This window comes from Balaenoptera borealis (assembly GCF_965194805.1).
Source record: "Balaenoptera borealis genome assembly, chromosome: 13".
Lineage (NCBI taxonomy): Eukaryota > Metazoa > Chordata > Mammalia > Artiodactyla > Balaenopteridae > Balaenoptera > Balaenoptera borealis.
The window spans coordinates 99,013,463-99,030,327 of record NC_138870.1 but is presented as its reverse complement, the minus strand read 5'-3'; the positions used below and the strand labels follow the sequence as shown (position 1 = coordinate 99,030,327).

Genomic DNA, 16,865 nt, shown 5'->3' with positions numbered 1-16,865 from the left:
GAAAGCCCACGCACAGCAACAAAGACCCAACGCAGCCAAAAATAAATAAAATAAATTTTTAAAAAAGAAGAATGGGGCTTCCCTGGTGGCGCAGTGGTTGAGAATCCGCCTGCCAATGCAGGGGACACGGGTTCGAGCCCTGGTCTGGGAAGATCCCACATGGCGCGGAGCAACTGGGGCCGTGAGCCACAACTACTGAGCCTGCGCGTCTGGAGCCTGTGCTCCGCAGCAAGAGAGGCCGCGATAACGAGAGGCCCGCGCACCGCGATGAAGAGTGGCCCCCGCTTGCCACAACTAGAGAAAGCCCTCGCACAGAAACGAAGACCCAACACAGCCATAAATAAATAAATAAATAAATAAATAAATAAATAAATAAATAAATAAATAAATAAATAAATAAATAAATAAAAAAATTAAAAAAAAAAAAAGAAGAATGAAATAATGCCATTTGTAGCAGCATGGGTAGACCTGGAGATTATCATACTAAGTGAAGTAAGTCAGACAGAGAAAAACAAATCTCATATGATATCGCTTATATGTGGAATCTAAAAAAAAAATGACACAAATGAACTTATTTACAAAACAGAAAAACAGACTCACAGAGAACAATCTTATGGTTACCAGGGGGAAGGGTGGGGGGAGGGATAGATTGGGAATTTGGGATTGACATGTGAACACTGAGAGCAATCTGCTGGGCCTTCTAACAGGCACTCCGTTAATTGTATATAGTGAAGGCTTGATTTCCCCTTTCCCTCTTCATTTCTGGAAGCTCTAACTTTCTATCCTACATTGATTGTCAAGCCCTGGTTCTGCCATCTTTAAATTCTTTCAACAGTTCTCACTCTTCATTCCTCCTTCTGGTTGTGCTTCCCAGAGATCCTCTGAACCACTCCACCTCAGAGGGACCACCTCAGTAAAAATTCTGAAAAATTAAAGTCAAAAGTAAAATTATCTAAGGATTAATAACCAGCCCCCTCCCCACAGCTCTCCACAATTCTGACCCAACCAGCTTTCTGGCTTCTTCATGTACTACTCCCCTTCACACAACCTGCTGGCCAGACTGGCTACCATACCCTTAGTAATCCCTAAATTGTCCTACCTACATGTTTTGGCCAACCCGGTCCTTCCACAAATCTAGATCTCTCTCATCCCTCAGAGCACAGCTCAAATACTACCTCCTGCCTGAAAGGCGCTAAAGGGGCTACCAGTCCCCCATAACACTGACCTCCTGGGAGATTTCCAGCTCTGCATGGGAACTTCTGACTGACTCTGGCTCTTACTCTATGCCTTTGTTACCCTGTTGGTTTACTCATCTCACCCTTGTTGGGATTCATGCCCCAGATTTAGAGATTCAAATCCAGGAAAGGACAAAAGGGGAAAAGAGACAAACTGATGCCATTAAAATGTAAATGCTATTCTTTTCTTCAATTTTTAGAAGCAACCTAGAGTCAAGTGACAAAGACTTAAATATAGTTACAGAAGAGACTATAAATGTTAACAAACTTTACAATATAAAGTTAAAGGTATAGGGACTTCCCTGGTGGCGAAGTGGTTAAGAATCCACCTGCCAATGCAGGGGACACGGGGTTCGAGCCCTGGTCCGGGAAGATCCCACATGCCGTGGAGTAACTAAGCCCGTGCACCACAACTACTGAGCCTGCGCTCTAGAGCCCGCAAGCCACAACTACTGAGTCCATGTGCCACAACTACTGAGCCCACATGCCACAACCACTGAAGCCCACGCACCTAAAGCCCATGCTCTGCAACAAGAGAAACCACCGCCACGAGAAGCCTGCGCACTGCAACTAGAGAAAGCCCGTGCGCAGCAATGAAGACCCAACGCAGCCAAAAATAAATAAATAAATTTATAAAATTTTACAAACTTATAAAATAAAATAAAGTCCCCAGTGGACATTTCACTCCCCAGATCTTCCTTTTAAAATAAATAAATAAATAAAATTAAAGGTACAGCTGACATTGAGAAGTAGACGGTAAGGAGGAGAAGGCAAAGAAAGAGCTGGGGTGCTAATATACTCAGCTAACCAAGTAGGGCATCAAGAGATACTGCTTCAAGTTGAGGGAACAAGAAACACAAGTTTTAAGTATATTATTTAAAAGTTTGAAAACATAACATAAATTAACATAAGATAGTAACTAGCAAAAATGCCAAGGAAGTGTAGAGAAGACAAAATAATGTGACCTAAGTCTTGTTTTTCTTATTGGCAAGTCAGTGAATAATGTTCTAAATTGACAATAAAGAAATAGCATTACAAGCATATTGTTTAGATTTAGGGAGATAAATCACCAGAACTAAAACCAAAATGAGTTAAAATTAGTCTCCTTTAGGAAGTGGGGACAGGGGGCTGTTCCTTTTCATTATAAACCTTGTGCGTATTTTATTTTTTATCGCTTAAATATATTATTTTGTTAGATTTTTAAAAGGGAGGATGTGGAAACAAAGTAAAATTTTCTATATAAATAAATATGGGTTTCCTCCATTAGTTTTTTCAAGATATCAAGCATCTTACTAAGGAATGATTTCCCATCATGACCCTAGGATCGCTTAGTCTCACCATCCATTTTAACATCATTCATATACAGAGTATCTATTAGGAGTGAGGCATACAGCAGTGAAAAAAATGACATGGTCCCTTATCTCTTGGAGATTATCTTATATAGTGGAGGAGACACAGAACAAATGAATAAATAAGAACTGTCAAGTGTCTGGTAGGTGCTGTAATAGCCAAATGGGTCAGTTAGGGAAGGACACTCTGAATGAGACCTGAATGATGGGAAGAGGCCAGTCATGCAAAGATTTAAGGGAAGAGTATTTTAGGCAGAAGGAAAAATTAGTAGAAAGGAAGTGGGGGCAAGGTCTGGACTAAAACAAATGACTGAGTTTTAAAAAGTTCCATCCACAAAATAAATACAGAATAAAATCCTATTTAAAAAAACATGCAGAGAATTGGAAAGAACTCTTCCAAATTAAAAATATGAAAGCAGAAATAAAACACTCAATAGTAGGGTTGAAGATAAAGTCAAGAAAATCTCCTGGAAACTAGTACATAATGACAAAAAGATAAAAAACTGTCAGACAAAGAAAAGAAAGAAACAAAACAAAGAAAATCAGGTGACCAATCCAGGATGCCCAACATCCAAATGGCAGTCCCAGGAAGACAGAACAGAGTAAATAGAGCAGCGGAAGAAATAATTCAATGAAATTTCCCTGACCTAAAGGACAAGTATCCCCTGGAAGCTGCTCTGGCCTTGACAGGCCCTCGGGTACATGCAGGGGTGGAAAGTTCAGCCTGTCTGGGTCTCTCACCTCAGAAAGGCAGAAATGGCCTTCACTGCCTCAGCAGCCACCTCTAGCACAGGGCTGTTCACTGCCTCTTGGAGGGCACGGCCAGCATCTCTGCACATGGCTGAGCTTGTGAACAGCCTGATCTCCTCTGGCTGCCTGAGAAATTGTAAATGAGAAATGAGTGTGTGAACTCCTATCACTGACCCCACCAGGAATAAATACCTCACTTCTTTCCTTCTCCAGTCTGTCCCCTACAGGCCTGACGCTCCACTACTTTGCTCACCGAGTCAGGATCTGAGCAAAGAGCAGCAGGCCCTGCTTGTGCAGCTCGGTGTTGTTCATCCTCAGGATTCCCTGTAGGCTCCTCACCACTGACTCGATCCCTACCACAAAATGACATGGCAGAGGCCAGGGATCAGGGCTTGCTGGTTTCTTTACTGCCTTCCAGGAGAGATGAGAGGCTCTGGACAGCACATATTTGCTAGCAGCCCTCATGGAGCAGTCCTGACAAGTTGAACTGATGGGACGGGACTGTGAGATCTTTGAAGGCAGGCCCTTATCTGATTCATCTCTATCTCCCCAAACCCAGCACAACCCATAGCACGACCCTGGCATTCAAGGTATTTAGTCAATACCTACTGGCTGAGCTTCACCTTCTCTACTACACACACTCCTATTTCTCCTCAAAGAATCAGGTAGGACATCCACTCCTCCAGGAAGCCTTCCCTGGTCCACTCAGGCAGAGCTATAGGCCTCCCCTGAGCTCCTACACGTCTTGTACTTCCCCTCTAGCACAGTCCTAATAAGCTTGTTTATATCTCCCTCCCCTTCCAGAGGACAGGGACCACATTATATGTATCTCTAAATCTCTAGGTCCCAGCCTGGTGCCTGGCATAGAATAAGAACACAGAATATAAAATGAATAACTAAATGTGCCCAGTCTAAAAATCTAGATGTGATATAAAAAGTCCCAGACAAGGAAGGTATCACCAGGAAAGAAGAAGGGACAGTTTCAAAAAACTTTGAAAGGATCAATCAGCAAAACTTCAGGACTAACTAGATGGACAGATATCTGGGGCGCAGGGAAAGACTGAATCCAAGGCTGAGTAAAGTTGCTCTGAAGGTGCAACAGGAATTCATTTAGTGGCCCTTCTCTTGCTAAACGTATATACTGCCAATCAATGAAGAGCAGAACTGTGTGGATATCACTGCTTGCATGTGGAGTCTGGTAATGAGTTTGGGCTGATGGAAATGACCAGACCAGCACCCCCCTCCAAGGTGTAGGCCGGCCCCCCGTCACTGCTGTTGCCACCTAACTTAAAAGTGCTGTCCACCTGAGCCAGAGCTAGTACAGGACCCACAATACCAACCGTACACCGTGTGGCACTTGGAAAAGAAGAGTGGCTCTTCTGCCAGAAGTATCAAGCAGTTGTAGCTGGACCAGACAAGCACTTCACTGGAAGAGGAAAGATGCTCAAAGAGGAACTCTGGCCAGGGAGAGAGGGAGAAAACAATCAATGACAACTGTGTAATCATGATCCCTTAACTAATGCTAGGGCCTTGGATTTATTCAGCATCTCACACCTGTCACTTCATCTGTTCACACTCCCTCTTGATGAGACATGATCATTCATTCACAGATAAACCTGGAAAATGCCCTCAGACTTATGGTCTAACCTTATCTTTTTAATAGATGGGGAAACTGAGACCTAGAGAGAAACAGTTGGTGGTAGAGGCAGGACTGGAGCTCAGGTCCCCTAATTCTCAGGATGGGCAGCAGCATGATACAGAGAAAAGAGGTTTTAGAGCCAGACAGCCTTGATTTTGTATCCCTTCTCTGCCAATGCCAAGTCTTGTTGATTTAAACCAGTTATTTCCCTTCCCTAGTTCAATTTCCTTATTCATAAAATAGCAAAGATGAGGACCTAAATGTGGCAACATTTGCAATGCACCTCAGAGCATATTTCCTGGCTCATAACAAACCTTCAAGACACATTAGTTCCTTTTGCCTCTCAGGTCCACAGATCTTTCCACCACCCCACACTAGGTGTTTATTCCTAGATGGTCAAATTAGTGACAAAGTTCAGTAACAAACTGCTCAAGGTCATATTAGAAATCTGTAGCAAGAGGATTCAGACTTCATGAGGCCTACTTCCTAGAGTCTGTCATACACAATGAACATGCCACCAACCATCCCTCCAGTATGTGTATCAAAGAATCCCCAACAAGACTGCTGCTGCTGCTACTCAAGGGTCTCCAGTCACAACTCTGGGGTCCTCAGAGGAGAAAGTTAGAAGGGGCCTCCTACCTGGGATGTCAGCATGGATGAAGGCTGGGGCGTGCTTCGCTGGTGAGTGCAGCAGTACTGCAGTTATACAGTGGGCACTGGCCACCTGCAGAGTCTCATCCCTGGAAAGAAGAAGCTGCAGAAACAGGCAGCAAAATGTGTCACAGTCACACCACTAACAGGACCAGAGGGAAGCAGCCTGAATGCCTCAGGGCAGGAGCCTGATTTGTCTCTGAATCCCTCACACACTACAGGTGCCAGGCATAAGGATGGTGCTCAGGGAGAGCAGTTATAGATTATGGAAAGGAGTCTCTGTCAACAGCAGCAGGAGAGAAACAGAACAAAAGAACACAATGGCACTCAAAGAACACTAACATCGCCCCCAAGAAGGGCTCAGGCCTTCACTGACAAAAGTACTTTCACAGCCCTCATCTGGTTTTGATGTTTCAACAAGCCTGGGACATAACAAGGGAAGGTTCTACTATGAGCCTTGCTTCAAAGAATGTACAGAAAAGAGTTAACATTGCAGGCCTGAGACTGTTATCCTTAGAAAGTCCTGCCTGCAAGGTTGGCCACTCACTCGGTTTGGGAAGTTGAATTTCAGGAGGGTTCCCAACCCTCCAAGAACTGGTAAAAGTGGCTCACTGTGACTAAACAATTTGCACAAGCAATGCAGTTTATGCTGAACCCACTCCTACTTTCTTTCTGGGAATCTAGAATTTTGGTATGTGCTAGGCAGAGGGTGCCTCTATAACCAGCCAGCTCCCAATTAAAACCTTGGGCACAGGTTTTAACTTATCCTTTCATGACTGAAAGAAAACCAACTTTGAGCTTTCTAATGGCATATTGTTTTGGCCAGTAAGAAAATACTTAGGAAATCCTGGATAGAAGGAGTGGTGGATAAGGAAAAAGGCCCAGGAAGCATTCAGGTTCTCTTGTTATTGAACCCAGAGACCACGAATCACAAGACAACTACCTTTTTGAGCACCAAAGGCAGTGAGGTCTCTCCTGGTGGCCCCTCAACACTCTCAGTACTTTCCACCAGCACAGATTTGTTCATGATCATGGACACAAAGAGGTCATACTTCAGCAGCTGCCTCAGCAAACCTAGAAAACAAAGGGGTTGGGAAGTGAGGCAAGAGGAGCATAGGCACCAGAATACACCCAAGGCAGCTCCTCCGACATCCCCTAGAAACTTCTTCATGTCTCCATAGATACTCCTAAGTATTTTATTCTTTTTAATGCTATTGTAAATGGGACTGTTTTCTTAGTTTCTTTTTCATATTGTTTGTTGCTAGTGTATAGAAACACAAGTGATTTTGTATCCTACAATTTTACTGAATTCATTTATTAGTTTAAACAGTTTTTAGTGTAGTCTTTAGGGGTTTCTATATATAAGTTAATGTCATCTGAAAACAGAGGCAATTTTACTTCTTCCTTCCTTTACTTCTGCCTCTTATTTCTTTTTCTTGCCTAATTGTTCTGGCTAGGACTTCAAGTACTATGCTGAATAGAATCCCACCTTTTTCTTTGCAATCTCCATGAAAGCACGTACCACAATGGACTCTGTCCACATCTGTCCTCCACATTGGGCTATGAACTCCCACAGATCAGAGCCTGGGTTTGATCATCTTTATGACCCCAGAGCCCAGAACAGGGCCTGTCTCAGAATGAACACTCTCTTATGTGTGGCTGAACTAGTCATAACAGAGCTCTTGGCCCAAACTGTGAAAAGAGATCATTGTTACCCACAGACTATGCTTTTCCCTGTAGCTCCTGCTCTGAAACAGGTCCTCACCCAGTCACCAATCACAGAGCCCATTTGCTCTATCCAAAATACAAAAGCTCCCTGCTCAAAAGCATTTGATAGATCTCGTTTATTTATGTAAGGAAGTAACAGGAGAGGCTGAAAGGGTACACTGAGCCTCAAATAACAAGCAGAGAAACTTGGACTTCACTCTGGAGGCCAGAGGGAGCCATAGATGATTTTCCAAATAGGAGACTGACAGGATGCAAGCTATGCAGTGTGAAGATTAATTTGGCAGCAAGTACAGGATGCACCAGGGCATGCAATAAAGACCAGAGGCAAAAAAATTGCTGTCCCACTTTTCTTCCTCTTCTCCTTCCAAAGATGACATTCTTAGGATACCACACCAACATTAGGCATCTTTCACAGTCTGTGCCTCTTATCTACCAAACCCACAGCTTCCATCCTTTGCAAAGCAGCAAACCTCCCCACCACTAGTGAGCCAATATCTCAAATCCTCAAGCAAAACCTCAAAAGCTTTCTCTTTTCTCTCCAGTCCCATGTCTTACCCAAGCAGTTGATCTTTAGCTCCTTTGTCTGGGCACCATCCATGATGGAAAGGAAGAGAGGACACAGTTTCTCCCGGAAATGGCCCAAAAGCATCTCGGCTGCAACTGGTGAGGAGTACAGCTTCCCATAAAGGTAGCAGACAGAAGCTTGCACCCTCTCACTGGGGTATACTAAACCTCTCAACAGATGTTCCATCAGGTCACCTATTCAGAAAACAACCAAGGGGCCAGGGGAACCTCATAATGTCAACTGCTAGATGACACTCCAAACTATTGCCCTGAATGGAATAGTGATGGTAATCCCCTACAATCCCCCACAATACATGATTTCTGGGAACTTAATCAAAAGGGAAAACCAAGGCTTAGAGAAGTTAAGTGATTTACCCTTGGATAAATACTTTGTGAGATATTTATTTGCTTTTACTGATAGAAAAAAAGTGCTTCTATATTCTAGAATTAATTCTTCCTCCCACCTGAAAGGAAGGCTCATAGTAGGTACTTAATTCTTTTGTGTTAAAAAAAAGAATTGAAGGAGCCCAAGACCAGAGTTGAGAAACACTTTTTTTTCCAATTGGCCAACATAGAGCAGATTTTGCAGACGGGGAAACTAAAGCCTAGAGAAGGAAAGTAATGACTTCCCAGATGTACACAGTGGATGGACCACCCAGATGGAAGTGTGATCAAAACAGGTGAAAGGGTAGTGGTAGCTCTTCCCCAGAGGTCACTCACTGTGCTCCATCACAAGCTTGTCTGCCAGAGCAGGGATCGCATCCACCAACTTGCCGAGGAGGGTCAGGGTGGCCAGGCTGCCTCGCATGGAGGGCATGTTACACAGCTACAGAGAGTGAACATACTCTGCTCTATAAATTAGGGTCAGGACAGATCTCCCATCAAAATTCATCTTGCCCTATCCACACCAAACCCTGTACTGCATGTGTCTCTCACCACAGTCAGTAATCAGCCTCTTTAGCTAAGTGTCTATATCCCCTATTGGACTGGGAAGCCCCAAAGGAAAGGGACTGAGTCAGATTCCTCTCAGTGTCCTCAGTACATGTTTGTTAAACTAAATTAGAATTAGCATATCTTGCCTCTTATGGAGCCAGAAACTGGGAGGTGAAATTTGGGAACATCATAAAGATGGAATTCTAGTTCATTGCAAAAAAAATTGATTATCATCATCATTATTATAGCTACTATTACTGAACATTCTATTTGTCAGGTACTATGCTTGATGCTTTACAGGCAGAGTCAATAGTACATATTTCACCTTTTCTACTGACTAGCTGTAGTACCTTAAGTAAGATTCTTAACTCTTCTGGTGGGAATTAATAATAGGACCAACTTCATAGGGTTGTTGGGAGGACTAAATGAGATGGTGCATGTAAAGTACCAACATAGTGCCTAGCATACAGAAAGTGCTCAAAATGTTAAGTGGCATAATCATAATGATAAATGTTGATATATATAATTATAAATTCAATCATATATTAACCACATGCAAGTAATTATAATGACATGATTATTTAACATTATTTCTAATTAAATGTTGCTCTTGATGGTGTTAAATGAGCATTTGTCTTCCTTTTGCAAAAAAAAAAAAAGTGACTCTGATATTATCCCTAAATCTTAAACACAATGCAGAAGCTGCTTGTTCAACTGATATCTGTGACTACACTGAAGAAAGCAGGTTAAATATACCTTTTCAGTGTTCACCTTAGATGCTGATAAAACCAAATGCCTTCAGTACAAAATAAACCAAACAAAAATACTAAGCCAAGACATAGTGAACATATTTCCTTAATAAATTCATCAAGGAAATCTGTATTATATTTAGGAGGATATAGAGAATGGCCATGGATGATTATGCCAGAAAATGGACTTCAGCACACGGAGGCAGCATTTGGGAGATTGAAAAGGGAAGGAAAGAAGCTACAAAGAGTACTGGAGCAGAAGACCCAGGCCCTAGCTCTGGCTCTGCCACTGACTCAGTGACCTCAGGCAAGTCCCTTTTCCTCTCCGGATTTCAATCTCCCCATCTATCCAAAGAAGGGTTGACCCAGCTCTGACATCTGAGGATTCTGAGGGGTACTCAAGAACCAACAGCTACTTTACTGACCTCTTTGTGACACTCATCCAGCAGGCAATGAATGGTCTGCTCTAACTTCAGCTGAGTTGTAAGCTGGATAAGGACTGAGCAGACACAATAACATTACTAATCAGAAGACAACCCATGGCCCAGAGTTCACTCTTCATAGCCCTTCTAATCAAAGTCATTTGCTTGTGTTAATCGGCATTAGTCTTTTCTATCTCCCCCATTCTTCACTGTTTTTCATCAATGGTTGACAACTAGGCTATACATTAGAATCACCTAGGAAGCTTAAAAAAAGAAAAAAGAAAAAACAACTAGCACCCAAGTCCCACCCCAGACCAATTAAATCAGAATCTCTAGATAAAGAGTCTAAGCATCTGGATACTTTTTTAGTTTCCCAGGTAAGTCTACTGTGAAGCCAAGGTTGAAAACTACTATATTATTTCTACCTTTTTCCTTCCTCAGAATTTGCTACTTCATATATGAAAAAAACAGAATTATGAGTTAGTTCCTGTGCCAATAATCGGCGATAATATTATCGCTCAACCCCAAACCTGACCTTCTATACAACTGTTTGTGATGCTTCTGCTGGTGTCTTTGAGGAGGAGTAGAGAAGAGGCTGGCTCTACAAGTGTGGGGAAAGCTGCAGACTAGATTTGGCTGCTGCTGAGGGAAGGCTCTGCCACCTGCAGGGTAAAGAAGCATTCTAGGACAACACTCACAGAAACAGGAAGGCAGGAAGCAAACAGGAAACAGTGAGGAAGGAGCAAGTCCTTCTCCCTCTAGTTTTGCAATCTCCATCTAGTATCCACCACCTCACTGAAGTTCCTGGGATCTGATGAGGGTTCTGCAAGCTATGCTGGTACCAACCAGGAGCAGATGGCTTTAGAATTATAGCCCCACTCAAGAGTGGCCTTGAGGAAAATGGTGAAGGGAAATCTCCCCACCCCTGCCAGTTGTCAGACCTTCAAGGGGTACTCTGTCCACATTCTCTAGACTGAGAGATGGGCAAAAGTACATACAGGTCATATTGACTTATCTGTCACAGCTGCTAGCGGTTACAGCTGCTAACTGCGTGTCTGGATAGTCATGGACCCAGCAGCAGCCAAGCCGCATCCTCTCCTCAGAGGTCTGTGTTTCACGTATGGGGTCCTTCCTCCAAACTTGTAAGTCTTAATAATTCCAACCTCTCCCTTTGTTTCCCTATCCCTAGGGGTGGAAGCTGTTTTCAAAAATTGCCACCTCGGTGAAACTTGGTTCGCTTTTGCCTTCAGTTACCTAGTCAATAATTCTTTAAAGATTTTTTCTGTTCAAATAACTTGTGTGGTTTATGTTTCGTGACTATATCCTGATACCGTTCTTGCTCTTTTGGCAAGAATCCTCTCATCCCAGGGACTTCCCTAGTGGCGCAGTGGTTGGGAGTCCGCCTGCCAATGCAGGCGACATGGGTTTGAGCCCTGGTCCAGGAAGATTCCGCATGCTGTGGAGCAACTAAGCCCGTGAGCCACGGTTACTGAGCCTGCGCGCTAGAGCCCGCGTGCCACAACTGCTGATCCCGCGTGCCTCAACTGCTGAGGCCCACGTGCCTGGAGCCCGTGCTCTGCAACGGGAGAGGCCACCACAATGAGAAGCCTGCGTGCAGTGGCGAAGACCCAATGCAGCCAAAAATAACATAAAATGAAATGGATAAGTTTATTAAAAAAAGGAAAAAAAAAAGAAAAGAATCCTCTCATTCCAATGCTCTTGTCTTCCTTCTTCTTGAGTCCTTTATAGGTAAACCCAGGCACTTCCACAGCTTTAACCACCACCTATGTGCAGACAACTTCCAACCAACCAATATGAATGTAATAAAAACAGAGTTTTGTACATGTCTCTGTAACAGCACTCATCAGCCCTTGTTATTTACCAGACAATCTCTCTTCCAGATTGTAAACTCTTAGAGGATAGGGACCATGTCAGATACAACCCTAGTGTCTGATACAGTACTTGGCACAGAGTAGGTGCCCAAGAAAGAAATGCAGAATTAATGATTGACAATTGAATTTTCTTTATCTGTCTCTAAAATGGAACATTTCATCAAGGTCTCAAATAATCAAAGCTGCAATTCAGGCTAATATCCCCAGCTTCAAATGCTAGGTACACACAGTTTAATCTTACCTTCAATACAGAGGTCTGTTATACTCCCATCCTCTACATTGCATAATAGTCCTTGGAGCAGAGGGAGGTAAGAGGGGGATGGTTAACAGATAAAAGAGAAACAAATCCAGAAAGGCACACTGAATTCTAAGACTAACAGCAGCTTTAAGCAATGTCCCAGCTAAAGTCTATCCTCAGCACCAAACCCCAGATTTTCAGTAACCCACTCTGGCTTTAAAAGGATAAAAGTAGTCAGTGTGGCACAGCACAAAAACTGTGTGTTCTGGAGTCTCTAACAGACCTGGGGTAAAATTCCAGTTCTGCCAGCTGTTAGCTAAGACCTCCCTGAGCCTTGGGGATCATCCTCTCTCCCTTAAAAGACTGTCCTGGCAGTTAAAAGCCTGAAAAGCCTCCAGCAGAGAAAAGCACCCAATTTGAATTAGCTCCCTTCCTCCCTAAAAGGGCTCATTCCATAGGACATTATAATTGTATTAAAAGAAGGGACCTTTTAATCCATCTCATTTTACACATGAAGAAACTAAGGTACAGAAGAGAAGAAGTAACTCAATCAGGGTCACACTCAGATCAGCAGACTCCAGATCTGACTTCTAATCCTGTTCAAAGACCACAGAGACTGGACTTTTTGAAAGATCACACATTTCCTACATTCATCTTCACACTTTTACTAACCTCTGAGCTGTGGTAAAGCCAGTTAACATACAATGCATCGTGTATCTTAGAAAGGGGACAATTTCTTCATTATTATGACAAAACAATTTACTAGTAAGTTAAACTGTTACATCGCAAAAAGTCTAAACTGTGGTTCCAAGACCATTTCTCCAAGACCCCAAAAGCAAATGTACAAGGTATACATGCAAAATTCATGCCAAGTTTTCCTTTCAATCTCACCGAAAAGCATGCTTATGAAGTGGATACAGACTCTCTGATCCTGAGCCACCAGCTGCATGACCAGGGAGGCATGCCTCATGAGAGCATCTCGGAAGCCGGACAGCACGTGCTTCTTGCGCACCAACTTGGAGCAGAGGAAGAAAAATATTCAATAGCAACCAAGTCTCAGCCATTCTGAACCCAAACAAGTGTAATTTCCAAATATAATTACAAGATAATACTGGTAGGATCATCTAAACTATGGAGTATGAAAAAGGGCATCATTTACACACAGGAATCCATGTGTTCAAACAAAGGATTATACAAGAGCGAAGGTTCCTAATAAAGTATATTTACATAGCACTTTACTGTTCACAAATCACTCTTTTGTCGAATAGCTCATTTAAGCCTAATGAGTTGGTAAAGCAAGCAAAAACAGATATTATTATCGCCATTTTGGAGATGAGAAAACTGAGGCTCAGACACCTTCCCAAGGACTCAAATCTAAGTGTCCAACCAGGTGTTGTCCAAGGTCAGTGCTCTTTCCACAGTCTGTGAGAGCGATACCGGGGACCATTCATGAGCCTCACTGAGGTAGGTACAGAAAAATTCATTCTTCCATTCAATGTAGATATAAATCTTCACACTCAATTCACCTCCCTACACAGGGAACTGGGTAGCAGCTGTGCAAAGTACTCAAGACAATAGCAAAACTTAGGTCAAAAAAGGGGTGTGCACCGAGGATAGAACTGGAGCATGGGTACAACTGACTACATCACCCCTTCAACTGGTGAAAACTGAAGCTAAGAAAAGTGTGTTCAAAAAAAGGTGGAGAAGTTGCATCTCTTATTGCCTCTAAACTGTGTAAGTCTCCTGTTCTCCTTCACCAATTCCTCCCACATAATGCATTAAGCTAGTGATCTAAATGAGTTACTCAAAAAATTTCCATGACGTTCCTTCACCTGGCAGATTAAATCCAAGCTCCTTAGCTTGGATTCAAACTCTTAAAGGAACTGATCTCAACCCTGGCTCTCCAATCTCACCTCCCTCAACTGCCCTTCAAACACATTCTGATTACCTCCCCAAACTCATCCTTGCTAATCCTTGCCTCCTAGAAAAAGCTCCCTCATTTCCTCTAGCCCAAATCTTACCCATCTTCTCAAGCGTAATTCAAATGCTTCCTCCTCTAAAAAACCTTTCCTAATTTCACTCCTTATCCCACACAGCACTTGACCACAAATATGTCCACCTTCTAAATTCCCAGGAATGTGTTCTCTTATTTTCTTCCCTACCTCATTGTCTTATTCATCTCTATCTCTCACTGTCTAACAATGGCAGCCTCAGAACTCTAGCCTCAGTGATATTGCAGACATTACCAGCTAGCCCAGCGGTTCTCAGAGTATAGTCTTCGGATCCCTGAGGGTGCCCAAAACACTTTCAGGGGATCCACAAGATCAAAATTATTTCCGTATAATACTAAGATGCTATTTGCCTTTTCCACTTATTCTCTTACAAGGGTACAGTATTTTTCAAAGGGGGCATGTCACAACAGCTAAAATGCAGAAATATATGAGAACCCGGCTGTCCTCTATTAAGCCAGACATTAAAAAGATTTGCAAAAATGTAAAACAAAGACATTCCTTGCACTCTTTTTTGTTCTGAAAATAGTTATTTTTATTTTTTAAATCATTTATGCCACAGAACTGTACACTAAAAATAGTAAATTGTATGTTATCAATACCTATATTTTGCCAAAATAAAAAGAATTATATTAATATGTAATGGACTATTATTTTTATAAATTTATTTATTTATTTATGGCTGTGTTGGGTCTTCGTTGCGGTGCACGGGCTTCTCATTGCGGTGGCTTCTCTTGTTGTGGAGCACAGGCTCTACGCACGCGGGCTTCAGTAGTTGTGACACGCGGGCTCACTAGTTGTGGCGCACGGGCTTAGTTACTTCACGGCATGTGGGATCTTCCCGGACCAGGGATCGAACCCGTATTCCCTGCATTGGCAGGTGGATTCTCAACCACTGCACCACCAGGGAAGCCCTACTATTATTTTTAAATGAATACTTTAAACTTTTGTTATTTTTAATATAGTAAATAAACAAAAGCTCTTTGGGGGTCCTCAACTCTTTTAAAAAGTGTAAAGCCGGACTTCCCTGGTGGCACAATGGTTGAGAGTCTGCCTGCCAATGCAGGGGACACGGGTTTGATCCCTGGTCGGGGAAGATCCCACATGCCGCGGAGCAACTAAGCCCGTGTGCCACAACGACTGAGCCCGCGTGCCACAACTACTGAGCCTGCACTCTAGAGCCCGCAAGCCACAACTACTGAGCCCAAGTGCCACAACTACTGAAGCCCGCTCGCCTAGAGCCCGTGCTCCCAACAAGAGAAACCACCGCAATGAGAAGCCCGCGCACTGCAACGAAGAGTAGCCCCCGCTGGCCAGAACTAGAGAAAGCCCGGTAGCAACGAAGACCCAACACAGCCAAAAATAAATAAATAATTTTTTTAAAAAAAAAAGTGTAAAGCCATCCCTAGAGCAAAAATTTGAGAACCGCTGATCTAGCTCATCCCCTACCCACCCACGGCAACAATTCCAGCCCTGTGACTCTGAGAGAACAGTCATCTCCCAAACTCTTCTTGGAGGTCTCCACGGACAAAAAACTCACTGCGAAGGTGGGTAGGCACTGAAGGAACACGCAGCCCACGCTTCAGCCAGCTCTGCCTCTCAGAAAGCTCTTCCCCTCACCCCACTCCTGCTCGGCCGGAACTTCCACTCGTCCTGCCCCCACAGAGCCCAAGGAGCCCCCTCCTCCCATTCGCACAATCAGAAAGCGAAGGAATAAGCCCCCAGGGTGCGCGCGCCTTGCCCTCAGGCTGAGCGGGGACTCAAATGGGAGGGAGCCTGAGCGAAGGCTAAACCCTGGAGAAGTGGAGAGAGGGTCAGCAAAGGGCAGGGCAGCTGAGAGAAGGGCTTACGGGAAGGTGGGAACGCGTGCCAGTGAGTCTAGGCTGGGGGCCCTGGGAGCCCCGGGTTTAGTGCGGACAGGGTAGGCCCACTTGAGGCGCAGAGCCAGGGTCTGGGCCTCCTTTGTAAAGGGGATGCTGAGCGGTCTGCGGGGTAGGCCGCCGTGGCCGGTAAGGGGGTGGGCCTGCTTAGGGGCTAGATTTAACGAGGCGGGTGGGCCCGGCTTAGTTTCGGGGAAGGTGCGTCCGGTTGAAGGGAGTTGCTCCCGCCCGGTTGGTGAGGGAAATGCCAGCTCGCACCGATACGCTAGGCTCCGGCAGCAGCTCCAGCGCGCAGGCCAGGCAGAGGCGTGGGGACATGGGCAGCAGCCACCGCGGGTCGTGCCGGTAATGGGCCCTCTCGAAGAGCAGTGCCGCCTCTTCGTCCCTCCCGGGCCCGGGAAGGCCTGCCGCCGACTCCCTCACAGCCATCTCTCCGCTTGCGTTCTACCACGGCAGCACCTTTTCCCGCGTAGTTTATGCGCAAGCGCACTTGGCAGAGCTCGACGCGGGTGCGTGGGGAGACGGGTAATGCGCCTGCGCGAACCGAATACCAGCCAGTCTCAGGAGAGCAGCGGACTCTGCGGGCGGATGACGCGCCGCAGGAGTCGGAAGAGCGTGCCTCTAAGCCCCAAGCTGCTCTTGGAGCCTGCAAGAATTCGTCTTTACCACGCCGAAGGTTGAAAAGCATTTATAAAGACGCTGTTATTAGCCTTGAAAAAGGAAACAATCTATTTGTGGTATTAAAAAAGTAAACGATCTCAGGGATTCTTATCGAAAAACTATCAGCACTATTATTTTAAATTTACGTGGCACCTTTCTCTCAAAC

The 16,865-nt window shown here is 44.3% G+C and overlaps 1 protein-coding gene across 1 annotated transcript in view; it reads right to left on the bottom strand.

The window, feature by feature from the left end:
- Window positions 1-16,487, bottom strand: part of MEI1 (meiotic double-stranded break formation protein 1) — a 66,899-nt gene extending 50,412 nt beyond the window's left edge. Inside the window, exons 1-11 of the mRNA XM_082349750.1 lie at window positions 16,298-16,487; window positions 13,042-13,165; window positions 12,154-12,204; window positions 10,024-10,097; window positions 8,637-8,742; window positions 7,908-8,111; window positions 6,568-6,698; window positions 5,613-5,727; window positions 4,675-4,791; window positions 3,588-3,687; window positions 3,326-3,460 (exon numbers count right to left, since the gene is read on the bottom strand). Coding sequence (XP_082205876.1) covers window positions 3,326-3,460; window positions 3,588-3,687; window positions 4,675-4,791; window positions 5,613-5,727; window positions 6,568-6,698; window positions 7,908-8,111; window positions 8,637-8,742; window positions 10,024-10,097; window positions 12,154-12,204; window positions 13,042-13,165; window positions 16,298-16,468 — 1,328 coding nt within the window. The 5' untranslated portion in view covers window positions 16,469-16,487. The remainder of the gene's footprint in view (window positions 1-3,325; window positions 3,461-3,587; window positions 3,688-4,674; window positions 4,792-5,612; window positions 5,728-6,567; window positions 6,699-7,907; window positions 8,112-8,636; window positions 8,743-10,023; window positions 10,098-12,153; window positions 12,205-13,041; window positions 13,166-16,297) is intronic.
- Window positions 16,488-16,865: the final 378 nt, after the last annotated feature.